Consider the following 27,592-nt stretch of genomic DNA (forward strand, 5'->3'; position numbering starts at 1 on the left):
TTTAGAACAAATTAACGGTGCTACCTTAAGGCAAAGTACACCCCATCAGAGGATCACCGGTTCGATCCTAAAAAAAGCTAATAGCTTTTTAATTGTTCGAATCTTGACCAAGCTATACTTGGTATTAAGGTTTTTTTAAATAAATTTTTTTGTTAAGAAACGCCGATTTTAGACAGTATCAAGGCTATACAGGGAATTTCACTAACTTGTACACTCATACTTATTATTTTATATTTTTTTGTTTAAACGTCTAGTTGCGTCCTAATCCTATTGTAACAAAGCATTATTCCAAATTTAATTAAAGTAACAACATGTTTACACTTATACAATATACCCAACAATCGGTGAATCAATCGTTTAACACATAGTTTAACAACAATGTATCTGCTAAGGACGAGTTTACAGCTAGAGAATGCTCCATTCCAGAATAGTCTTACTCATTCCTGTTTCCATCGCATTACGTACCACTGTCAAGGACATTCTACGCTTCAACGCCTCGTCCAATCGTGAAACGCCTTCGCCCTGTCCTTAACTCGTCAGGAGAGTGTAATACTTAACAAACATCAAGTGTTAAATTCTCTGGTAAATCATGTTTTCATCATGTACTGTCCAGAAAGCGGCCATTTTTAGTTCTCTAAATCATGGACATAATCATCGTTTTAGAGCAACTTCAAATAGGGAATAAATAAAACATATGGTAAATCTTTAGGTTCGCTAACCTCAGAATTACATTAGTACCACGAATACTAGAAAAATACCGGTATGGATCATACACATAAACAAATGACGTTGTTGGCCCGACGATTTTGATAAAACTTTTTTATGTTTTAATCCTTTATATTCTTAACAAAATGGTACAAATCCCATTTCTGTAAAAATTACGGTTCAAAAGTTATTGTAATTTATGTCATTTTCCCATAAAACCCCTATAAAATAACAAAAAAATCGGATTTTCCCAAAAATGGCCCGAACAATTTTGATAAAAATGTTTTATGTTATAGTCCTTTAAATTCTGAACAAAATTGTACAAATCGCATTTGCGTATATTTACTTTCACCGCTTGCACATGATAAAGGTTGTTGACAAACTTATGGGAGAAAGTATGTGTCAGAATGCTGATACCGTTTATTTTTGCTAATACATGAATTAATTATACATGAAAACTATAATTCACACGAATTTGTGCTTTAAGTTGGTAATAATAGGCTACTGTATTTATGTTCTACCAACACTGTTAGAGGCTTAATTAAAATATGTTTACGCTTATTCTTAAACTTAAACATTTGTTTTACAATTACAAATAGGAAACATTCCTTGAAGTAAAATTTTGTTTACAGCTTCAACGAAAAATGTTATCTTTATATAATATTTTGAAAAGGGATTAAGTCTATAGACTTTATAGTTTTTTCAGCCATTAATCCATTTAAAAGTGACAATTTTTCACAAAAAGGTAATAACCTTTATAATATATAATATTTTTAACAATATTATAAACTATATAGATTCTATTTAGCTTTTAATACTTTTCAATTAAAATTATTAAAAGGATAATATGTAAAATTAAACACAACAATCTCCCATCCTTGAATGAGTTCGTGATCTCTAATGATTTTATTCAACTGTGTACTCGGTTTCTTCCTTGACCTTGGAAACAGTAGATATTTGTGAAGGTTTCAGGGATGATGGGAAGAATTTGTAGGTCTTTTGTTAACTCGAAAGAGATTAATTGAACAATCAATTTTGAAACAATAAAATATAAGATATGTTGGTATGTTTTTTTACGGAACGGGTTGAGTTTGTCGTATAGGCCAACCTTATGAAATTTTGACGAAACTGTTTAACTGTATCCAATAGCATCAAATTGTCAAATCCAGATGAAGACTATAGGTAGTTCCCTTACAAAATCTTACATAGGTTTGTTACCATTACGTTTCAGTTATGGAATGCAGTTTAAAATTGACGAAAACATTTCGTTAAACTTTGTCCAGTATGATTAAATTTGGGGGGATGAATAAATATAATTTCAAGTAAGCAAGTTCTTGATAGGTTTTAATCGTCAAGTTTAAATGGGTGGTAAACTAAAAAGGTAGTCAAATGCTTCGGACATTATACGTTTTATTTCAACCACATTAATTAAATAATTACAGTACAATACTTAAAAACCATACAAAATTCAGCTAGTAATTTCTTTTACGTAAAAGCAATATGGCATTGTTGTTATGGCATATATTTCTAATCACAATTCAAGAAAATCAAAACAAACAAATAACTCAGCTGATAAAAATACAAATAATATGATCTATTTAAAGACAGTACAAACTTTGACTATCCAAATCCAAGTCAGTCAATGGTACAACCGTAGATAACACATACTCCCCTTAGTATAATTCTCATCCTTATGGAACAGCTGAAGTCAATTTTATTGTAAGTTCCGTCCGTTGCACTGCAGAGGTTTTGTTTACAAAATGTTTCTTTATATTTCAGTCGGATAAAACCTCATTAATTAATCAAAACTATATAATAATAAACAATATCTCGTCTCCTAGTTATATAACCAAACAATAAAGCCCAAATCATGAAATTAACCCTAAAATAATAAAAACGCGATTAGTACACCAGTGGTCAGTGTCACCGGACATGAACTAGACACGAAAAATGAGCTTCAAAATTTACAATGGGATGAGAAGTCTGCTTGCTTTAGTGTAAAGGTAAACCCTTCAAACTTAAACGTTTTTTTTTCAATCGCATCACATTAAATAGCTGTGTAACCGTACAATAAACACCATAAACAAAAATCAGCTGTTACAATAAAAACAATAACACTTGGGCTACATTACGATTACAAATCATCTTCCATTATGGATGACTCATACTTTACTCCAGCACAAATTTACCCAGAACTACAAAATTTTCCCACATCCCCACAATTACTCCCACAGACTCCAGGAACCCCATGGTAGGGTACCACCGTGAGTAACCGTGACGTCACCAGGTAGATAGTACTATCTGAATGGAGGGGTTATAGAAGTGCGTTGAGTGGAGTAGAGTCAGTCGTTGTGTGGACGAACTGCCGAACAGTGCTCTGAGCTAACCGGACACACTAACAGCTGGTGAGTGGAATATTGTTTTTATTTATTTAAGAAAATATTTTAACTGATTTGTTTATAGTTGTGTGTAATATTTGTATATATTTTTAACCTGATGTGGTTTTAAATTGTTTATGAGGATGAAAACTTAATTAGTGGTTGGTTAGGTAAATAACATAGTTTTTTTATAAGTATCCAATTATTTAAAAGATTTTACAGATTTTAATAGTTTTTGTATTGTAACTAATTTTACACAAAATTTAACATAAGAAGGGGAAAACTGATAGAAATTGTAAAATCGTTTGACGTACATAAACAGAATAATTTTTGTAACATAAACAACCATTTGTTACATGTTTTCATAAGTCTTTATTTAAAGGTTGGAATAAATAGAATAATATATTCATAGACTGGTTAAAAATTTGTTTGTAGTAATCTTTTCTTTTAAATAATAAAGCATACATTCATTTAACTTAATAAATTAATTTTTTACACTGTTTTACAATAAACTTAATACAAGGCAAGTATATTAAAAAAGTTAAACACGTTTAAAAATACTGTTAATCTTTCTACAAATAAATTGGCATTGTTTACAGGTTTTGATTAGTAAATTATTTTTAATTTATGTCACGTAATCTTAAACAGAGTACTAACATCATTCAATACATCTAAATAAAAAAATAATAAACAAAAATATTTGTCACAAATACCTTTACTGCACGAGATAAAAATTCATCTTAAAAGCTATAAATGACATAATTTCTACCAGCACTAATTACATTAACTTTCATCTGTAAGACGTTCAGAAGTAATTAAATCCAAAGTTGAAAGTCATTGAACCTAACAATAGGACACCTGCAGATCCAAACAGTAGAAACAGACTATGACAGTTGGCAAACATGACTAGAAAGAGAGGGAGCGAACAGCTGTAACTAATACTCTCCTAACTTTTGTCTGGCAACAGATTAACATACAAAAGGCATTGCTTAGAATATGTTGTAATAGTATTGTTTTTATTAAAGCTTTATATTTACCAATTTCGTGTTCATAAAATGTATAAAACATATTTTATACTCTAATGATTCAACATAAATTGTAAGGATTAAAATGTTTTTTGATTGGTAGTTTAATTTAAATATTGATATTTTTAAAACTTGTTGTATTTACGTAATAGTATTTATTATAATCAAATTTAGTAAATTCCTTTTTAACTGTAACCACATTTGGTCGTCGACGTACCTACCATGACCATTGTTAGATATATGCCTAAACATACTGATTTATTCTGTATCACGATAAAAGGTTTTGATTTGACTATTCATAACAGAATATTGCTTTTGTGTTGATAAGCACTTTCAATTATGATAGTTAAACATATGGCAGCTTATATCAGCCATATGTTGTGTAAAAATTTATGTGTGTGAGTAAGCTGGTTTTTTTAGATTCACAAAAAAATATAACATCAATAAATACAAAATTGGATGACAGAAAAATTTGTCCTTTTCAATCCTAATGTAGCTATGTACATTCAACACTACTTAATTTGAATTCTGATTTGTAGCTCATACGCTCAAAGAATATGTAACAATTATTTTCCAGGATCTTACTCTTTGGAAAACATTGTTTAACGACTCCAAACGCAACAAAATAACAAAACCTTTCTTAAATCCAAACACAATCACTTACAAAAAACCCTGTGTAAGATGTCAGAATTTAACTTGCAAATTGTTTTAATCACCTATTGTCTGTTGAGTCAGTTTCGCGAATTAGCATCGCCATGGAGTAAGCAAACACGAGTCAATTACATAGAGTATAAACGTTCGATACCTCTAGGCTAGACAGATATGTGATTGTAGTGGCCTTGGCCTTAACCAAGTGTCGGCACGTAGTGGTAGGCCTTAGGCCTAGAATTAAATGGTCCTCAGGAGATGTCTGTTAAGTTGATGGAAGAGAGAGAATGAGAGAATTAATTGTAGTGGCGCACGCTATGGTTGGATTAAGAGTATTGTTGACGTTGAAAGAGAAAAATAATTTAGATGAAACGAGAGCTCGCCCAGTGGTCGAAAAATCGACCAAAAGTACCGTATGTAATATACAGAATTCTCTATTTTCACCCCACGATGTAAATAAAACATGTGATTGGAATTTCTTACATTTGTTTTGATTTTCTGTTTATATTTTGTTGTTATTTCGTCACCAACATGGCAAACCCATAAGACCTATGACAAATTAAAAATAGATTGTTTTAAATCCATTTTTTGTCCTTATTTTTGAGCCTATTTTAACTTATGCTGCACATTTACAGGAAAATATCTTTCATTTGGTACCAACCGCGTGTAATTCGGTGTTGTAGTATGGTCAAGCTAGCTGTCATCAATTTTGCAAAATTCTTTTAGCATATAAGATTATGTTTAAGTTATAGCTTTTGTTTACATTTTATACTATTTCTTATTAGATTTTATTATTCGTTTTAACTAGAGACGGAATCATAGATAGAAAAACAGTATTAGCTTTTCTTTAATCAATATTCAAGAAATTAGTTTGGTGTTTCAATATTTTTAATTGTCGTCCTTGAATTAAATATTAGATCTAAACCAGTAAACAATTAGTTCCAATTTTTTCAGCTTTTGGTTGTTCTGAAGTAGTTTTGAAACAGTACATCGGTGTTTATAATAGGATTCAGCCACTTTATAATCATAAATATTTACATTGTTAATTGTCATACTAATTTGTTTCGTGAAAAATCCAGTTCAAAAATACTAAACGTATCATATGTTAATTTTTTTTTTTTAAGAAATGTAGAACAGAGGATAAAAATCATACTTTTTCCAAACTGAATTATAGTTAGCAAGTTCAATATCTCTCAGCTGATGATTAAAACCATTACACTAATACTGTTATCTCAAACGTTAACGAATGCCTTCAGGTCAGCTCGATACACACAACTTTCTTTTTAGGTCAAACTAACTTAGACTCTACAATTCTTGAATGGGTAAAATAAAACACTTTTGCCTTTAAACACTTTACCACGAAGTAACGGCAAGTTGTGATAAAGAATATTTTATGATGTTAGGATGTAAAAAATTAGATAAAAATTAGTAACACTATGAGAGAGTTTAAAATTCCCCTCAAAGTACAAAGCATGCTTAAAAAATACACTGAAAATACTATCATAAAAAACATGAAATATAGACCGTCAGCCGTGTTGCGATTAGCATAGGTTCTGGCGTCCACCACTGGGAGCACCGTGTACTTGCGGCGTACGTGCTACGTAACTACACGGGACTCCCAGCGGTGGACGCCAGAACATATGCTAATACCAGCACTGCTGACAGCCTATATTTAATTTTTCGTCCCTTCAGTGTACATACTTAACTGGCTACTTAAGTATCCAAGTTCAATATTAAAATTTGAAAAGTTCATCAACACTCAACTTATCCTTTTAACCAAATCTATTTTTAGTAGCTTTAAAGAACACTAACCAATCATTCTAAGCTGTATTCCTATTTCAAGATCACTCATGGTGGACGAAACAAATATAAATATAATGTAATCCGAGAAAAGCTTGTCACAAACTTGTATTGGACGCGGTTTCTTAAAGCATGTTATTGTTTTGTTGCAAGTGCCAACAGACGAATGTTTGGGGGGGGGTGGGGGGGGGGGTTATGGTTTGTTGGTATTTTGGCTCACTGATGTAAGAAGTGTGTTTTCTAATGTTGCCATGTGTTGTTTGTTAAGTACAGTGTCCAAAACAAATATCAACCTCTGTATTATTATCGTTATTCGCAATCGCCATTTTGTTTAGAAAGTTTCCCAACTTGTGTTTAGGATTTCGTAAACAAATATTAGGTATCTGGTTGATTACGGTTTTAAATAATCATGTGAGATTAATACTGGAGGGTAATCGATTATGTTATGTATTTGATTACTGAAATTTTGAGTTATGATGCCAGCGCTAAATCAGATGTTTTAAGTTTCTGTTCAGCAACAAGGATTAAACATAACTTAGATGTATCGTAATCTTTATGGATTAGCTACTTTGAAGCTAATACGATGGAACAAATTTATTTTTCTACTCTATAACCGGAGGATGGTAATATTGTGCTTTTTGGTGGTTTAAAACTGCGCCACGAGCTCTCATTCTTCTTATTCTTCTTCGACCTAACTATGATCAAGGAGCTATCCTTTATCAGATATTTTCAAAAACTGTCCTGGTTAGATATAAATTAGAGAAATATTTTGTTGCCTTTATTGCGCTCTAGATTTACTACCCATCAATCAAACATAAAAAACTTTAAATTTTGAAGAAAATCTTACAATTGCCATATCTAAAGCCAATGCCTTTAATCTAGGTCATTCTACATATCTATGCAATCTTCACCTCATACTTTACTTTTCTTCAAAAATACCATTAATATATTTGCTGCTTATTAACAATACAGATTAATTCTTAAGCGTGTTAGTTAGTTACCATAAGGACAAAGCAATCTTTTTCAAGCAAGTGTGTAATGCAAAAATTAAAAACACAAGAGCAAATTAACTACTTTATTACTGTAGGACTTTCTCCTAGAAGTAGAGTAACTCTACTTCCTCAGTTTTGCGACATAAAGCTACAACCCCGTGAAATTCACTCTCAGAAGATAAGGAAGTAGCAAATTATACCGGAATTGTGTAACTTAAACGCCAAAAGCATTGTTAACTGCAGAAGATTACCTAATGGGTAATGTTTGAAGGTTTCATACTCTAAGGTCAACGCGGTCACGAGCTTGATGAGGCAAATGAGTGTCTAAAAATACGTAGCATTGTTTACAGTAAATACGGTACATAATGTAGGAAGGAAAAGAAGGTTAGTTCTAACTATGTCATGTTTGATATAAAATATAATTTTGTCACGATTACGCTATGAGGGAGATGAAGTGTTGATTTAAGTTATTTTGAATAATTTACTTACAACAAGTTTTCGCAAATGTTTACACGCACAAACCAAGATGTGAGACATAGAATTATGTCCCTTTAGAATTATTCAAATTAATCGCAATAGGCCTATTTATATCTATAATAAGTCTATACAAACGACTTTTAAATATTAGATGGGTAGGATATTTCCAGGCTTTCAAATTCGACTCCAAAGATATTCTAGGCTCAACCGGTTAGTAGTTAAAATTTCAGAGATCTGTTGGTAGGCAACCTCATATTCTATCAATGACCAATCACTTATCTTCACTAAGAGATCGATATAATCTATCTAATAGGTTAGGTTAGGTTGTGTTTGGTTAAGTTAGGTTAGGTTAGGTTAAGTTAGGTTGGATTAGTTTAGGATTAGGTTAGTGTTAGGTTAGGTTAGGTTAAGTTAAGTTATATAGTTAAAACCGTACTTCTAATAGTGCTAATTAACTATGTAGTAGTTCTAAAACCGTTTTAAGTAATGCAGAGTTAGTGAAGAATCAAATTGATGGTTCGATTGGATTTTTATTGACTTATATCAGCTGTTTCTTCGACCAGGACTATGAAAAGTCCAACAAGGTACCGAGGAAAGCAAGATACCATTTCGAACCATCATGGATATCTCCAGTATTCACTATAAAAGAGTCAACACTGTAAACATTCGGTTCTGAATGGCTACGTGCAGTTTTCCTTTTGATATGTAGACCAACTCGCACACATTTATAGCACTTGTGCCAAAGATCTGCAAGACTAACGGGATTTGACCTGACTCAAGGAATGTTCCAAGACTACTTTCTATTCACAAATCGCCAGGTCGTCCCCCACAATAAACTGTGCAGGAACTTCTTTTATTGCCTGAGCCCGCAGCTAGTGCCTTCAGCTGACTCATAGCTTTCTAGTGACCATATGTTGCGACAATTAAGGATTAATTGGACTATTTCATTGTTGGAACTTCAGTAATGTTAGTACAATTTTATCGTGTGGGTTTTTAAGTAGTTTGTTGTTACCATGGTTGCCTAAAGTAAATTTTCTCGGTAGTCCTATTTTTTTAGAAGAAAAATTATTTACACAAGTATTAAAAATATTCTAAATATGGTATAAAAATACTTGTGGAACGTCATGAAATTGAGCACGTATTCCTTTGTCATTGGTATGCCTAAAACGAAATAGTATTAGTGACTTATTAGTATTATAAACCACAAAAACGTTCTATGCACTTGGGTTACGTTGAATTGTTAAAACTCTGTGTACCGGTGGTAATTTTTTTTCTTTTCAAACTGAATAACTAAAGGCAAATTGAAAGAGTAGATACTCAAATATGAATATTTTTGAGACGTGAGTTCTTCGTCTGTGGAACAAAATGTGACAATTCCAGTTTTATTAAGTAGCTTACAAAAAAAGTTATTGACCTTAATCGGGGACCTAATACTTATTTTGTTTTGTTACACATGTCAGAAAACTAAAAAATCTCAATAACTAGAAAAGCTTACTCCCTGTATAGGTGTTAAAACCTTTTCTAACGATTATTAGTAATATTTTGTGTTGCTAAAAGCTTCTATATATTACACACATTATCATATAATAATTTCCCCATTGTATTGACGTTTTATGCCAGAATAAGCAACCAATTTACTTTCACCTTTTAAATTGGAAACATAAAATTATAGTACTAATATATTCTTATCAAATTGTAAAATAATCTAGACACCTGATAAACGTTATCAGCCAACAAGAGTAAGACGTGCAGTGATTCTGTGTACAAATGCACATAAACTATTCGAACACTAATAGTTATGGTTTACAAGTCAGTCAGGGTTTAACGGTGGCCCACACGACAGGCTCAATATAAGATTACACCAAGGAATAAATCTGGGGGTTTATGACAGAAGGGAGGACTATGATCGACTTCCTACATTGATCTCTAACTCAGTTGCTCCCATCCTGTGCTAGGTTCTGTTTATCATCAGTTTGTGCAAGTGTAAAATATTAAAGCCACGGCTTAAAATTAAACTCCGGCTTTAATTTTGGATCAATTGTTTTTGTGACGTGAGCTCTATGTGAAATTGACTTCGATGCGTGTTTTAAAATCTGTTACAGGTAATTGATCATAGTTTTTGTATTTTTTTCTTAAATAATTTAATTTTGAAGGACGTGTTACATGTTTAACTTAATTTCACAATTTTCTTTTAAATCTGTGAGCATAGTCCACCTTAGGAAACAATATTTTTATTGGGTGAATTTATCTCTTAATAAAATCCAACATTCGGTTTTTTATATGTTGTAACATATTAAATGAATATTTTCTGAGGGGTTCCTCGAAAATAATTGTTTTGCTTGTTTAGTTATCCTAATTATTTATCTAATAACACTTACTAGGTTGGGCCCCTACAATGTTTTAGGGATGGTTTAAAAAGTTAAAATGGGTTTTGATTTTCCTACTCAACCAATATAAAAGTGATCAGTGCCAATGGTTTGAGGTTAATTGATTTTAAGTATCCATTACTGTAATTTGATACATACTTGACATATTACTCTTGGTACCCACTAACAATTAATTAAAACAGTACTCCCTCTCAAGCTAGATTATGAATGTTATTTTAATTTAAGGAATACTGTACCCAGACACTTCTAACTAAATAAAAAAAAAATAATAACGTAAATAAATTAGGAAATGTACAAAACAACGAATTTTAGGGTTTGAAAAGTTAACCTCTTAACTATTAAAACAGAATGGAATATTTTAAAACAAGTGAAAACATTAACAAGTAGTGTCATTTTGTGAAAGAAGTAAGTAATAAGGTAAGTAGGTGGTCTTTCAGAAACCTCGTCTTTCATGTAAATTACTTGACAAATGAGTGTTCTAGAAAATCTGTTCAGCTGCATAACTTGCTGCAAATTTGTGAAATCCCGAAACTAATGCAATTTACTCTTCCTTTGTAAAAGGTGCATGGAATTTTCCTTTAACTATTTTAAAAACAGAAGATTGTTTTATACTTGTTCCCACAGTATTTATTAATATTTTGATTGTTTATCATACTAGCTATTTTAGACGACGAAATTATAAAAGTATTATGTTTAAATAGGCATCTCTATAAACACTAATTTAAAGACTATCCCATTAGAAGGTAACTCATTAGAATTTTTTTGTCCATTTCAATCATCTTATTATTTTAGTCTTTTTTCAATACACGCCATGTAAAATTTCTAAGCATGTTAACTTTCTAGCTTTCGTGTTAAGCCCCTAAGTTAAAATTTAAACTGTTAAAGAAGTTAAGGCGACGATCGCGTAAATATAGTATTTACGACACGAGTAGAAATTTACTTGGCGAGTGCCTTAAAAACGTCTACGAGTGTCGTTAACATTATTTACGCGAGTTGCGTACACAAATTTACCTACGACAGTGTTTTCATTGCCACTGACAGTGATGCAACGAAACATTGTACCACTAATTGCACTACTCATTAACAATTAAATTGGTCTTAACAGCTGATAAGTTGACGTTCGAAGCATTACAATTTTACTTCTTTTCCTCTCAATCCTTGAACCTCATTGGTCCGTTACTCGTGTTGTTAAGTAAGAAAACAACGCTTTTAAGTAAGTAAACAATACTGTTAAGTTATTTTCTTATTTCTGATAACTCAATTGAAAAGGCTACTTTGAAAAACGTTCGTAGGTAAAAATTCTAAGGACATTACACAGGGTTAAGTTTAAATATTGTGACGACAAGAAGAATTGTTTGCTTCAAAGGAAATAAGCGTAGACGATTTAAGACGTGTTATCACACAATAGAAGTATATACAAGTAAAACCAATTAGGGCTGACTCCAGTCCATTAACGCTATGGAAACCTCTATTTGCTTAAAGTTGTTTGTTTGAGTCTTTAATTGCAATTTCGAAACCAAAAAGGGTTTTAATGGGTTGTAGGTTTTAAGTGAGGTAGTTAAAAGTAGCTTAAGTACTTATGTGTAGGATTTTAGCATTATGTTTTGGAATGGAAGCCTCCACTCCATTTAGAACTCGTATCAGAATATAACTTAAGATTTCACTCTCCAAAGGTTATGATTTAGATCTCATGAAACTGCTATCTAACTATATATATGTGGAACAACTTAGAACCGTAAAAATTATTTAGAAATCATAGAATTAAATAAACTTTACCATTGCAGTAGTGTATTATGAATTAACAAAGAAACGTTTAACCTATGAATCACTGTACACTGTGCACTGTAAATTGTAATTTTACTTATGTCAAATGAGGTAAGGTTAGGTTAGGTTAGGTTGAGTTAGGTTAGGTTAGGTTATGTTAGGTTTGCTCAGTGAACATTTTAATTATAAACTTTAGGGACAAAACTTAAGAACTTTTTGTAAAACGTATTTTTTTTCTTGTATTTAGATAGTATATTTTACTTCTGAGCTACTTTGGTTTTCTCTTGGCAATACCACAGACAGCTACCGCTATCTTACCCGCATGCGAAGACATGCATATTCAATATGTATGACGTGTAGCGTAGTTCTGCTTTTTACACTTCCGTTTTCTTCTTCTTCATTATTCTTTACTGAATGCAATTCATTGCGTGTTTGGTAAATACACGTCTACGAAAAAAAGGTTTCATTAAAGTATTTATGAATGTTTTTTTCATGTGAGCTTAAGTACTTTAACACTACCCTACCAAAAGATATTCAACTTTAATAAGTTACGCTTTACTCTCAATCGACTAACAATAAATTGAATAAAAGTTTAAAAAATCATAATAGATAATTTTGTATACTTTATTTCCTACCAAGGGCCTCAAAAATTATAACATTTGTTAATAAGTATGTGTTTATTTGATCTACCACTGTACAGTAATATGTCACCCAGCTTTAGACTTGTCTCCCTGCTTCTGCTAAGAGCTGTATTGAGATTGTATGTTAAATTGATAAGATTTGTTTATACTTGATAAACTTACAAGCATCAATAAAATTCACATTTGATGTGTGTAAAGTAATAATATAGCGGTTTGGAAAGAAAAAGTCAAGCAGCGGTTTAAGAAAAATTGTTTTAAAATATAATTTTCAAATCACAGTTTTTAGTTAACTTGTAATTCCTGGTTATGTGTACTTACCCCTTTGGGGGTGTAAACGGTTTAATTTGTTTTTTTGGAGTATACAAAGAAGTAATTAAAGATAACGATTGGTACAAAAACCCAAAATTTCTTCAAACAAAAACTTGTATGATCTACTTTAACGTATTTTGAAACTACCCACTCAGTGATTTTACAAAGCTCATGAATATGAATATTGTGATATTCATATTTATTCAGCAATGTATGATGTTTCTGAGAATCGCGATGATCACATATTCAGTTTTGACTTAGAACAATGTTTCATATACAATCAGATGACTCTATTGTAGGGAAGGTTGGTGATGCATCTTCATAAATATTCCATTCTTCATAGTTCGCGAAGAGCTAATTAGCCTATTGTTGTATTCGTTGAACAGACATGTTCGTAAGAACTGAGAAAATATTTTTAATGTATCCACCAATACTGAAGCACTCATTTCCCATAAACCCCCATGCCCCCACCGTAAAGTACTTTATTTTATGGGTCGGTGTTAAATTCCTGGATGGCAGTTATTATTCAATTGTGCCTGTTGTCTGATCTCGTGTTCCATATAGTTGAATTTTTCTTACTTAGTGTTTGTGCTCATTCGGTAAATATTAGTGTGTTGATTGTGGTGAGCCTCTAAGTGAAAATTATTCAACGAAAACAAAAATATTAATATTTGTATATAGACATAATACTGTATATCTGTTGGCATAAACAACCGAACGAAAATATCGATCGATATATCGATTATTTGATATATCGTTTGGTTAGTTAGGTATGGTTAACCTAACATAACTAACCAAACGATATACCGAATTAAACAATCGAATAATCAATATTACTCGTTCGGTTGGTTGAGGTAACTAGTCAGATATAGGAAAGGAGGTATTTTTAAATCGGGAAGTTCTATTTGGGCAAGCACACAGGTCAACGTCCGATTATTATTCTAAATCAGTGCTCACAATTGCAGTTCTAAGAATGTTTACTTTTGAATGTAGTACGAATACTTCCTGGTGAAAGGTATAGTAAGATTTTTTGGAATTTCCCCAAACTCAAAACGGAAATGGTTGCAAACGGAAACTCAAACTCATTGCAACTTGTATTGAAGTAGGTCAGCTTGTGTGGTTCGGACTAAAGTCTTCATAAGCTCAAACAGGCACACTAACACATTTTGTACCATTCATCACTAACATTTGAAATTACTTATAATTATCTGATCGGTTAACGTATTTCTTCTCTAGAAATATATTATGAATGAAAAAAATGCTACAAATCGTGGACAGTAATCTATTAAACAACTTTACAGGTATTTGACTACGCTTTGAAAATGCTGTAAGCTACTATTAAAGAAGTTCTCTAACATTTTCCTGTGGTAAAATAGCTAAAAAGTACAACACCTTAAGCAATCTGTTCTGATATAAAAGAAACAATAGTATAAAAACTTGTGGTATGACAATTTAAAAGTAAAGTCTACCTGCGATATATCAATGCTTGGAAAAAAAAAATTATAAATCTTAAGAAAATAATCCGAACGGTATACGGTATGCAGTTTTAACCACACACCAATCTATTAAACCATGTGTGGTTACCATGGTCACCGTAGGTTCTGGCACACGAAGCTGGGAGCGCCGTGTAGTTACGTAGCACGTAGGTGGTAACTACATGACACTCCCAGCGGTGTGCGCCAGAACCTATGGTCTAGCACAGCTGACGGTCTATATTTAATTATTTTTGTCTATAACTAAACTCACAAATGTATAAATGAACATTGCTGTGGGCTATGGTTTTTAATAATTGGTTCTAGCTAAAACAAAACAGCTGTTCGTAAGCTATACAGGGTATTTCACTTCATTCCACACTCATATTTGGGTTAAAAAACACCCAGTTGTGTCCTAATTTAGTCAGTAATAATAATAATTAGCCTAATAATCTTTGTTTCAAATACTTCTTTCTCTCTATTTCCAAAATATAATGTTTTTCTAGCCGAATATCTCACATCAAACAAATAGAAAGTGAAAACTCCGAACGAAACTAGCAATTCGAACCAATTCAACAAAACCAACAAAGTTGAAACTCATTGCAATGCACATATCAAATTGCACGTTATACAACTGACCAGCGGTTGTTACATTATCATAGCCAGAGGTATAGAGCAAGACAACAATGATCAACAAGTCCAGTCCTGTCGGAATGCTCGGACATTGATTATAGCTATTATCACGCGTGTAGTCGTTAAGGTCTTCTTGTTCTCACTGGGCTCTGCACCAGCTGCTCTCAGGTCTTAGGCAGAGTTTGAAAAGTAACGGACTTTGGTGGTTGGGGTCAAATTGGAAATTATTAGATTAATAAGGGGCTGAGACACGAGTAAATTTTAGAAGATTGAGTGATTTAGATTGATTAAAGATTGTGTCTTTGTTGGTGACTAAGTTGGAATTGTTTTCTCATGACTATTTATAACAAATTAAAAATAATGCACAGCTGGGTTTAGTTTCGAGTCATAAAAGGGGTTGACTTTAATCAGGATCGAACTAGTGTTCTTACTATGAAAGGTAAGATTGCATTTTCAAACCTCAATTTTGTAGTTTGATATTGGATTTGTGTACTAATACACGCATTAGATGATACAAAATAGCAATCCCTACTACGTTAAAATACTCATTGGCTACTACGCTACCTATTCGGTATAGTTGACTACATTTGCTTCCTTTCTGCTCAACAAAACATTAGATCTTTTATAGATTGGAATCTAAAACTCCACAAATTCTGGCAAAGAGAGTCAAAATGTGTGATTAGAGATTTTGCTGCACTATTGGCGCATTAATCAACAGAATACTTATAGTTATAATTAAGGCATGGAAGTTCATTCACAACTAACTTATACCTGGCTAAACATTTCAAAAGCTGGACGCTTAGAATCGTCCCCTTTGATTGGACATTTTGAAATATATACTACGAATGAGCCTCATAAAAACGCAAAGAATGAAGACGAAATGTCTGCATGGGCGAGTGCGTAGGTAATCCTTTGGCGGACAACCTGTTTTATCACCTACACTTTCGTAGTAAATAATTTGGGAAACTTATCAACAGAGCAAGATGTCATGAAATCAAAGTTCCATTAATGGTTACAGTAACGAAAGTAATATATTTTTGGAATACTTTTTGTCATCATACTTAACACACCTTATATTCCTGCTTTTTACAATTTTTATAATGATTTTGTAAATATGCTAAATTTAATCTTTAAATATTGCCAACTTGAAAAGAAAGCGATTAACACAGTAACAGTTCATGAATTGCTAAAAGCCATACTTCCCATCTTGCAACGGAAATAGTCGGTTTTCATTTTCCGTAAGCTGACGACGTTTGCGCCAAATTTATTTCCGCTGTCGACTGTTCCGCATTAGAAGTTGGTCGGAACGTGCCGCTCAGAGTTTGGATCCAAAAATAATATTTTGGGCGTTAGTGTCGCTGAACGATTCGTAGAGTAGATCTGCAATGAATCACAAAGAAAATCGCACAAGACAAGAAAGTTTACCAATGAATACGTGGTAAAATCTATTAAACTATTGTAAATTTTCGTAGTATCAACTACGAATTATTAAGTGGTAATATGACATAAAATGGGGATTAGTTGGATTTGAACCCGGGACCACCGAGATAGAAGTCTTGTTCTCCCCTTGAATACTACACCCTAACTATCGATTACTTAATTCTTTTGTGTCAAAAGAATGTAAAGCCAAATCCAAGTTCCTTTATTTGGTTTTTTATTATTTACGAGTATTAATAGAAAACCTTAGTTTACCTACCTTTTAAATGTAAAATCTATCGATTATTTGTCAACTCATCTGAGCGTTTAATTATCAACAAACTTTTACTTTTAAATTAGTCCTTTCTAAATTGCATGCAACTTATTTTTGACTTTACAACTATGGACATTTGACTGGTTATAGTTTCTTTTATAGTGTAACCTAGGACAGAACACCATTAAATATATACATAGTAAAAAGTCTTGTCACTGTTACTAGAATATATAATGTATTTAGACTAAACACGTCAGGCTTTCAATCACTATATCACAATAACCATAAAACTGTCAACGAGGACGTCTATTTTAATCTTAGATCAACGAAATCCTTTATATTACGACTCAATTTATAGCTGTGAGAACGGAATGCTTCCGAAGGCATCTGGGATTTGTTGTTGATAACGTCAATGATAAGAACCGTCTGTACTTGTGACCCAGGACACTTAGGAATACTTGAGACTGATCACTTGATGCATTATATCAAACGTATCAAATGATAAGAGCCAAAGTCAAACAGAAACCGGTAGCCCTGGTAACTGATAGCTGGTGTCCAAACAAGATGATAAGAAATGGAAACATATCGAGTGGAAAGGTTTGTTTATGCTGGAATGTTTTGCTAGGAAGTTTACATGGAAGCGGTTTTTGTTATCTGAATGTTGAGTAAGTTGATAGTTCTGCACGTACACACTGAATATGAGGGTAATTATTAATCTCTCACACCCCAATAAGATACAATATTCTATTGATTAAGTGATTTTGTGTACGTTAAAATTCGAGTGCGATGTTTTCTCTAAATTGTATTGGCATTTTCACAAAGTTGATAATTTCGAAAACAAAACGATTTATATGTGAACTTGTGTTTGTTTTCCGGTATGAAATCCTTAAAGTAAAATGCAAAGTGTAAAAGTTCTACTAAATTAAAAAGGGGGAACATATATTTAGTTGACATGAGCGCATTCAAGCGGTACCGGACATAAAACTCCAGGAATGAGTTTTTAGAAACCGAACGTGTTATCATAAGTTTATGGTGGGATGCATGAAGTTTTTGATTTGTTGTGTATAAAACAATAATAATTTTCGCCATTACAATGTATCTTTCTTTTGGATGAATTTATGAGAAAGAATCTAAGCTAATACTACAGAAAACGTTGTAGTAACAGAATATTCTAGCTATTTACGAAACATTAATCACAATAGTTGAGTGAATGCAGAACACCTTTCCGAATTGAGTGAAATACATAACATCGTTCAAACCACAAACTTGCAAACTTGCAAAAATAATAGGTATTACCCAAGAGTTCAGGAATCAGTTCGGGCTGTTGAACAGTCTTGGGTGTCTTCCATTTTGCAGTCAGTCCATTTACCGGTCAGTCCATTAACCGGTCAAGTGTGGGGGTGAGGAGGCTCTAGGGAGGGGAGGTTTTCCAATTTGTGGTCAGGTTTCGATTCCTAGAATACCTGACTATTTTGAATGAATATGTTCCATGCACATAAAGCAGCAACAGTACTTCTTGAGTGTTTGCAGATGTCAAGATTTAGATCTTCACGAGGAGTTGTTGACGGAGCCACTGTTATATTAACAGACAGATTCTTCTGAAATCACAAATCATGTCTCCATGATATTATTAAGATGCACTAACTATATAATTCGAACTTAAATAATACGGTAATTATCAAACACGTAGGTATTACCACCTTGCAGACAGCAGGTAAACTATTTTTGCTAAATAAATGGTTTAGTCAAAAATAAAGCAGGTGGGGGAAGGAGTGCATAGTTTTTGGTCACATACTATTGGCACCAATAGTTGTACGTTGGCCTGGCTCCCCGCTCTGAGTCATCAACCTGGCTCACGTGTTCTCGGGATTTTAGAAATATGTGACTGCAAAATGGAAAAATATTTTTGACCCATCCCTCCAGATTTTTGGGTTGATGGACGGTAAATGGACGATTTTGCTCTTGACCGGTAAATGGACGACCGCAACATGGACACAACTGGGCTGTTGAACAAAGTCTTGTAGCCTGTGGGATGATGCTGAAGATAAAACAAAACAACGAACACATTCGTTGGAACTCCAACTGGGTTTTTCGACCACCTCCTCAAATTACAGGTTCCAACTACCAGAAGGCAAAAAGTCTTCAGAACTGGTTCTCTTCGTGCATGCGGGCGAAAAGAAACCGCTAATTCCTGCAACTTACACTACGTTTTACTCTTCTTCGAAAGCTCTCGCTGAAGTCTTGTCAGGAGATAATACTTTCGCAAAACAACATTTGAGACTTAAATTACCCTTAGGCTATCTTTAGTTGATGTTGACCAAATTAGATGACAATTCGTAATTCTAGGTTTCCATCAATGCTGAATGAAGTATAAAAAGAGCGTGAAAACTTAAGGATGTAACCTCATCAGTATCTTTTGGTGAAAATAAATTTTGTCATTGTTTTTGTGAGTAATAGAGATTCTTCGATATTGACACGGTCATCACAAGAAGACCGCTCATCTCTGTTATTGTTTTTGTTTCTATGTTTTGTACTTTTAGAAGTGTAATCTTTATTAATAGACTATAAACAATGATCTTGAATGACGTGTCCGCAGGCTTCCAATTACTCACTGATTCAAAGAAGTCATGGAATAATTTTTATTACAATATCCATTTACAGAAACAAGCCTCAAGGTTTTTGTGCAAATTAGTCTTGAAACAAACATAGTCTTATTGTTGAAGCCGTAGTTGGCTATTATAATTTCATTGATTTACATTGCAACATGTTTAGCCTGTTTTATCAACACCACATAAACAATCTTGATGTTAAAAGTCAACAATTTATTACACTGAAACAATTTATGCCACAGAGTGACGAACAAATAATGTATATAAGAAACTGAGCCATATATTTGCTCTTAAACAAAAGTATAAATCATGATCATCTGTCAGGCGTATTCGCAAACCCAGAACCCACGCAAGCTTAAGACAAGCTTTAGATAAGCTTCTGCAACTTCCAAGGCCATTAGCCATTCAGTCTATCTGTCAATGTCGTCCAAGTAATGGAACTGGTTTGCTTTTCTTTATCCCAATTTGGAATGCAGTTGAGGGCAATTAGGTCTGAGTCAGTGAATCAACCTAGATTTGAATCTTCCCGACGTGCGTTGTTTATCATAAATTGCCTGTCTTCGTACTTAGTATTGTTGGGTGATCTGTCTTGGATTTGTCGTGTAGCAAAGTGAATAAGATAGCTTGAATAAACAATGCAGGGACGACACTAAGAGTTATGAGTTAAAGTGTGAATTTAATGTGAGAGTAAAAGTGTAAAATGAAGATTATCTTCAATTTTACTAAGATCAGCTGATTATTAAGTCATGATAATTTATTTTACTCAGATCAAAAAAAAGTAGGCGGTTCCAGGAGAAAAAAATATTTTCCTCAACTCGATCCCAACTAAAAAAAAATGCTGAACAGCTGAGGTTTGCCAAAACGTAAATCAGCTGTAACACAAGCCTATACATGAATATAATATTATTTCAGAATATTCAAAACTATTCCCAAACCTAGGCTCACTAGGCGTAAACCGGTACTTTGATACTATACGGACCACGTCTAATAATTAATTATAGCCTAACCAAATCAAACCTAACCTAACCTAAGGGTGGACTATGTTTTAGATATAGGTTAGGTTAGGAATATTATGTTATTTAAACAAATTTAAATTTGGAAGTCGATGTACCAGTGTGGTCAGTATAATACCAAAGTAACCGTAAACATTCTCATCAATAATAAATAAAATACACAAACTAAAAACTTAAAGAACTCTAAGATATCAAAACTTATCATTATCAAAGAAACCCGAAATACTAAATCGTAACAAAGTTATACTCTTAAAAATACAAGTGTGTTCCTCTTTCACGAAAGATGACACCAACTCCAAGGCATTTAACTCTCGCCAGAATAGAGCACATTAATAAACTCCACTGGGGTCCTGGCCTCAGGCCAAGGTTACGGTTGGCCTAGCGTGGCTTCGGACTCCGGCCTAGAATATGTCAACAAAGCCCGCTGTGTTTACCTAAATGAAATGACACACGAAAGAATAGGGGAATGTTGCAAAAGAATGGCGTTTGTTTGTTTACTTAAGTAAAATCTGAAGAAAAAACACTTTGCGGAAAACAGAAACATACCAATAATAGGGTATGGAGAACTAAGGAAAATATAAGATAGAGTTTATAGGGAATGAAGAACTAAGGAAAAGAGAAACAATCCAATATTAGGGTATGGAGAACTAAGGCAAATATAAGATAGAAGTTTATAGGGAATGAAGAACAAAGTAAAACAGAAACAGTCCAATAATATGGTATGGAGAACTAAGGAAAACAACAGTTTATAGATAATGAAGAACTAAGGAAAACAGAAACAATCCAATAATAGGGTATGGAGAACTAAGGAAAACAACAGTTTATAGATAATGAAGAACTAAGGAAAACAGAAACAATCCAATAATAAGGTATGGAGTTTATAGGGGATGTAGAACTAAGGAAAACAGAAGATAATAGGGGATGGAGAACTAACTGTCTATACGTCTCTTAAACAATCACATGATTCGCTAATGTATGTTATATATTTCATATTTTATATATGAAATCTCTTTCAAACAATTTTAGCTACAAGAAAAACACACAAAGGTCATGAAATAGGACACGAATAAAATAGTTGATGGTCAAAATAATATATATTGTAAATAAAATAACAACGAACCATTAATGAGTGACCTTTTTCCCAAATCTCTAAAATAATATAGTAGAACCTTGATAACAAGACCCTCTTGATAACAAATACCATTTTAAAAACCCTAGATTTAAAATCACCCCTAATCATATTTAAACCAACCTTGATCACAAGTCTAAATATAATCCCCGTATATATAATGGAGGTTCTACTGTATATGGGTATGACACTAGAAAATTCATCAAAAAACATAGAACAAATTACCTTAATCACATAACTTATTCATAACACATCCAATTCAACTTTGTAATATTAACCAAAGTAAACCAGCTGATTGTTGGAGTGTCATTGAACTCTATCGATCAGCTGTTTCACTTTCCTTATTATTTAGTTGAATTATTCGCCAGATTATCCAATACAATACGATGTCGTGTTGGAGGATAGGCTGGAAAATACAGTATTGGTTTGCGTGTTGGAGGTTCGTTGCGTGCCCCAAATACAGCCTCTGTCATTTGAATGTCATATTCCGAGTTGGGGTACCGTATTGTTTTGGGGAAGTAATTTTATACGCTTTGGTTGTTTATTCGATGGGATTGATATGTGTGAGATGAAAATGGTTATTTATCAAAGACTTAAAATTTGAAAATTTAAAATAGTTTATTAAGAGGGCTGAAAAAGAACTATGCTGATTCTGTTAATAAATAATTACTACAAGGGAAGAACATAATTATCTAAAGCTAGATAAATGGAATAGAGTTTAGACATATGAATTTGATCTAAATTTAATTGCATAAAGACATCGATAATTTTTTGAAAATTGTTTGTGTAATATAACACGTAAATTTAGATACCAGTGGTTTCAGAAAGAGTGTTTGTGAATTTAACAGCCATAACTAAGGACGACTAAATATAAGTTAAAGTTAGTTTAATGGAAATAGTGTGAATTTATGAATTAGAAACAATCATAAATGCATACATTAATTTTTGATTAATGTTTTCCAAGCTTACTAAGTTAGAACAGTTACAATTGAGTTATAAATGGTTCCTTGTTATAAGTTAACTAAGCCAAACAGAACTAACCTAGCCTAACCACCGCTCAGTGTAAAAAAGTATTCTTAAAAAACGTACAATCGATAGTTATGTCGAATGAAAACTATATCCGATACGGTATGAATATCGAACTGATATTCACCCGATAATATATCGTAAGTTCTCTGCAAAACTCCTTAACTTCGTATTCAGCCACCCATTATGTCTCATTACATCCATTATTCCCCAGTTATGCCAAACTTGGACTAGAGAAAGGCTGGCTTTAACCTTGTCAATGGCGGGACTAGATTGAGTGATAAAAATTGCTGAGAGAAAGGAGAAAGTTTGAGAAACAACGGGCGTAATTAGCGGATGTTTCTGAGTCGTAGCTGCCAGAGGCTCTTGATCAGCTGTTTATGGTGACGGGTTATGGGGTACAAACACCATAACACCACAGTGTCATGGACCAAGAACACTTACCGTTACGCTTTCTTTCGCTACGTTTGATTGGCTGATTCTTTGTTTGAAATTATTCATGTACTCTCTCTCTTTAGTGAAGATGTGAAATTAATAATAATACCAATCGAGAGAAATGAAAAGTTCACCAACGTACGATATTTCTCTCTGTTCAAATGATTTTTAAAGATTTTACTTCTCAAATGCTTTTTAAAGTTTGTTTGACTAATGTTTTAACGACTTGAGTGAAACTGTTCATTACGATTGTTGACTCTCTAGAAACTATTAAGGAATTTTTGTTTATGACTCAACTTCATTTTAGACTCAATGAAAGCGTAATAATTTATCCGGCCTTTCAAGTTGGAATAGAGAATTTACTATAAAAATGAATCACATCTATACTAACACACCCAACATACTAATTACAATCACTCCAACACATGACTAACATGAACTACCTCTAAATTTGTTTAGTCTTCACAATTGGCTCATGAATTTCAAGAAGATTAGAAGGAGCTTGCATTAATTAACTTTGGTTGTTTCAATGACAATATAATTAATTTTTCCTAAAGTCACCCGACAAAGTTGGCTCCCTGGCAAAGATCATAGAACAGAAAGCCTTACTTGGAGCACAGTTTTTACTTTGGCGCACCGTTTTTACTTTGGCGCATACTAGTATTCCAACCAAACAACAGAAAACAGCGTGCTTTTATTAAGCAGGTAATCCGTGTACGCTTGAAAATATACAACACTTATAGATACACGACTACGATCAGCTGGTGCAGCGTTTCCCATTTCGTTCAATGTTTGGATTTAACCTAACCTAAAAACGTGTTGTACAGTGTTTGAAAGACTAACTATTTATACGATTTATAGTAAACGTAGGAAAAATATAATGTGTAACACGAGTGAAAATGCACACTAGTTACAGAAATAACTATTTAAGAAATGAAATTGAATATACTGCGTTTTACCTATCCATCAATAATATATTTTTGAATTGACTTGCAGTCTACCCTAAAGATCGCCCTATACTCTTTTTCAGTTGTACAATCAAACTATAAAGTACACTCTACATTTTAGTGCCAATATGATAAAACAATTTTACCAACACTAGTTTTTAACACGATGAAAGGTGTCCCGATTACAAACCGTTTCAAAGTCTTCTTCACCAGTTATCGATGAGCCAGTATGTTAGACCTCCTGCTACTTTGAAGGATAGAGTGACATCAAGCATCATTGAAAGGTGAAATTGATCATTATTTGTGAAGGATACACCGCTTCACTAAAAATGTGTGTCGACGGATATTTTGGATCAATACTAGACACGATATCAGGATACATTGGTAAAATTTGTAGTTTGAAATCGCATTTATACCTTAAACATTCTTCGGAGATGATAGTTTTGAATGTAGAACAAAACTATCCAAACTAATCGATGTCATAATAGCATTGACTTCAACTTTTAAACTATCGAAAAAAGTATACATCCATTCCCATGTTGAATCTATGTCAATCTTTAAGATCAATATGGACTGGACGTAGACTAGTTAAATTCAGCCAGAGACATTTCTATTATGCTAATTTGTGTTGAACTAGAACTCGCCCCATGGTTAAAAACTCAACCAAATATTGTGCAAACTTCTCTATTTTCACCCCACAAAAACATGTGATTGGAACTTCTTCCATTTCTTTTGATTTTCTGTTTATATTTCGTTTTTATTTTGTACCAGCATGGCATCACATGATGTTTATGAAATTTTTTTTAAGATTTTAAAATCATTTTCTTTTGCTTTCTTGCCTCAATTAGTTAATAAAGGAATTCTGCACATCTACAACTAAACAGGCAAATATATTTCTAACAGTATGCGTAGATATTCCCTGCGATGTACACTAGAGCTGTGAAAAAAAGGTTTTCAAGAAACATGTTTGCCTTTTAGGATACACCTACATTTCAACCCAAAAGTAAAGTAAACCCAAAAGGGCATATTGCAAACTCTAGCATCATTTCGGTTACTTATCACAGTAAACACCAACTGATGAAACAAAACACAACTTTCTACTGCAGTACATTCTGTGGTTGGCTAGTTATACTAGTCAAAAACCATATAAAAATGGCTACAGCTAATATATATTAAATGTCCACTAAGTAAAACGTAATGTGTAGTTTGATATCATCTAAAAGTCAATCTTCTAGACTACAATGAATTCTTTTTTTTAACCCAATATTTTTAACGATCGTTCTTTTTCCAGACAAGATGGCCACGATCAAGGACCGAGTTGGGCTTTCAGAGCTGAACGACAACAAGAACAACCTCGGCAAGGCGTTAATCGCTGAGCTGGTGGGAACTTTCGTCCTCAACTTCTTCGGCTGCATGAGCTGTTTGAACCTCGGCGACCAAAGTACTCCTGCAGACCTCGTCCTTATCTCACTAGCCTTCGGTCTCTCCGTCATGGCTATGGTCCAGGTAGGTTGGGAGGAAGTAGATAAGGAGGAAGGAGGTGAAGGGTGTAAGGAGGAAGTGAGATTGTAGAAATGAGAAAGGAAACTAGATGAAAGAAAGAGGATGGAGAGGAGTTAAAAGTTAGGTTACGAGAGGATAAATTGGTAAATATTAGAAATAGAATGACTAAAAATGAATTTTTAAAAATTAGATTGGGCTCTGTGAACTTTAGGCTTTTAAAACCACTTTAATTAATATTTTGCCCCCTTTTAGTGATTATTTAGGTCCACTTTGATAGTTTTTGCCCACCACCACGAGTAATACATTTTCGTACTCGGATATATACAAGTTTCGTTATTATTTGTTTCGCACTATTAAAAGTGTATTTTATACGAAAAACCCGAACAGTATTTATGAAACATTTATTATTTTCCTACCTATGTAAAGCCTTAGGCATTTAACAATCCAAAATCATATAAAATTCATTGTTTACAAAGTAATAGTAGGTATCTAACTCTACATATCATACCAAATTCACGAAACGCCTAATTTCTTTTGTCTAAATGTATAACACCAAGCCAATATAAATAAACCGTAACGTCAACACATTTCTATAAGTTTACCACATAACTGAAATTACCTTATTTACCATACAATTTTTACTAGATGAAACAGTCGATATGAAAATACACAGACCATGACCAGACTAAAAAAATGCTGGTTGCACTTTTATGCTTGTTGACATCCTGAAAACAATAATCCATGTTCATCCGTTAGCCTACGTTTATCTACCAATACATGGCTTTGCGTGTAAATATTTCCCTGTGGTGTCATACGTATTGATTGTTGTTATCGTCAAGCGACACCGTTAAAAACATTATTGTTTGATGAGTCAATATTATGCATTGATACTCTAAAGATTACTAATAATTATAGCTGTTTTCTTTCTAGTAGAGTAGTTAAAGGAGTAATAATTATGAAACACAGTATTTATCATTGAAAAAACCTATACCTTGTTTTCTAATTTGTGCAGATTTAACCATTCTACTAAACCCAATGTGGCATTTCCCATTTTTATTTACCTTAAGAAAGCTTTAAGTCAGTCAGAGGGAGAAATTTTGTATACATTTCAATTTATATACTGTTTATTACGCTAATGACATGATTTTATAGTGCTCACTTCCTTGTAAACATAATTATTTTTTTTCTTTTCGATCATCAACACAGACAAGGAAATTGCTAACTTAATTTTAAATATCATAGTCACCTCTTCCAGCCTTGGATAGGAGTTCTGTATACATTTGGTAAATAATGGGGTTTTTACTCTGTTAATTAGCTAAAACAAAAAAGTTTTTCCCTTTCTCAAAATATTAGATTCAAACCAGAAATATACTCAGTAGTTATAACCTTAAAAATATATACAGTAGAGATAATGTTTAGGAATTTGAACATAAACATTTCATTATTTCTTTTTCAAATCAAATGCTATAGAACAAATAATTAACACTAGTTAGTATTTATGCCTATGGTTTCTTTGAAAACAGAAAAATAGTGTCCATACCAACATAATTTGAAAAGTTTTCTTTTGAATAAAATCCCCATACGTAGGCAAAGAATTTTGTTTTAAATACCTTATTCTAAAAGAATGATTTAATTACACTTTATAAGACTTATAATTTGAACAGATATCTAAATAGGATATAATGCTCGGGCTAAATCACAAAAACGTTTTACTTAAATAAACAGTTTTTATTTTATTTTAAGATTTATTTATAGACGTACGACAGTTTGATGCCCAAAGCCCCATCGCAGAAGCAATTCCAAAACCGGAGACATCGGAAACTGGTCTTACTTCTGTATTTCCAGTTTTGGCTCTGCCACTTTTAGACTTGAATTTCTGCTTTGCCACCTGTTGGGTTTTTAAAATGGACACAAGCAATTACTTGCGAATAACCGCGCACCCTTGAAAATCAACTCGAATTTGGCTGTAAAGAGGCGAATGAAAGTCAACTGGTATATTCTTTACAAAC

At 32.9% G+C, this 27,592-nt stretch overlaps 1 protein-coding gene across 3 annotated transcripts in view; it reads left to right on the plus strand.

Moving 5' to 3' along the window:
- Positions 1 to 3,015: 3,015 nt before the first annotated feature.
- LOC128991824 (aquaporin AQPAe.a-like) overlaps positions 3,016 to 27,592 on the plus strand; it is a 36,742-nt gene continuing 12,165 nt past the window's right edge. For all 3 annotated transcript variants that reach the window (XM_054415026.1, XM_054415024.1, XM_054415025.1), the window contains exons 1-2: positions 3,016 to 3,110; positions 25,372 to 25,586. In XM_054415026.1, coding sequence (XP_054271001.1) covers positions 25,377 to 25,586 — 210 coding nt within the window. In that variant the 5' untranslated portion in view covers positions 3,016 to 3,110; positions 25,372 to 25,376. The remainder of the gene's footprint in view (positions 3,111 to 25,371; positions 25,587 to 27,592) is intronic.

Source organism: Macrosteles quadrilineatus, unplaced genomic scaffold (assembly GCF_028750875.1).
Source record: "Macrosteles quadrilineatus isolate MER2022 unplaced genomic scaffold, UCM_ALF_1.0 Scaffold_4__1_contigs__length_99947679, whole genome shotgun sequence".
Taxonomy (NCBI): domain Eukaryota; kingdom Metazoa; phylum Arthropoda; class Insecta; order Hemiptera; family Cicadellidae; genus Macrosteles; species Macrosteles quadrilineatus.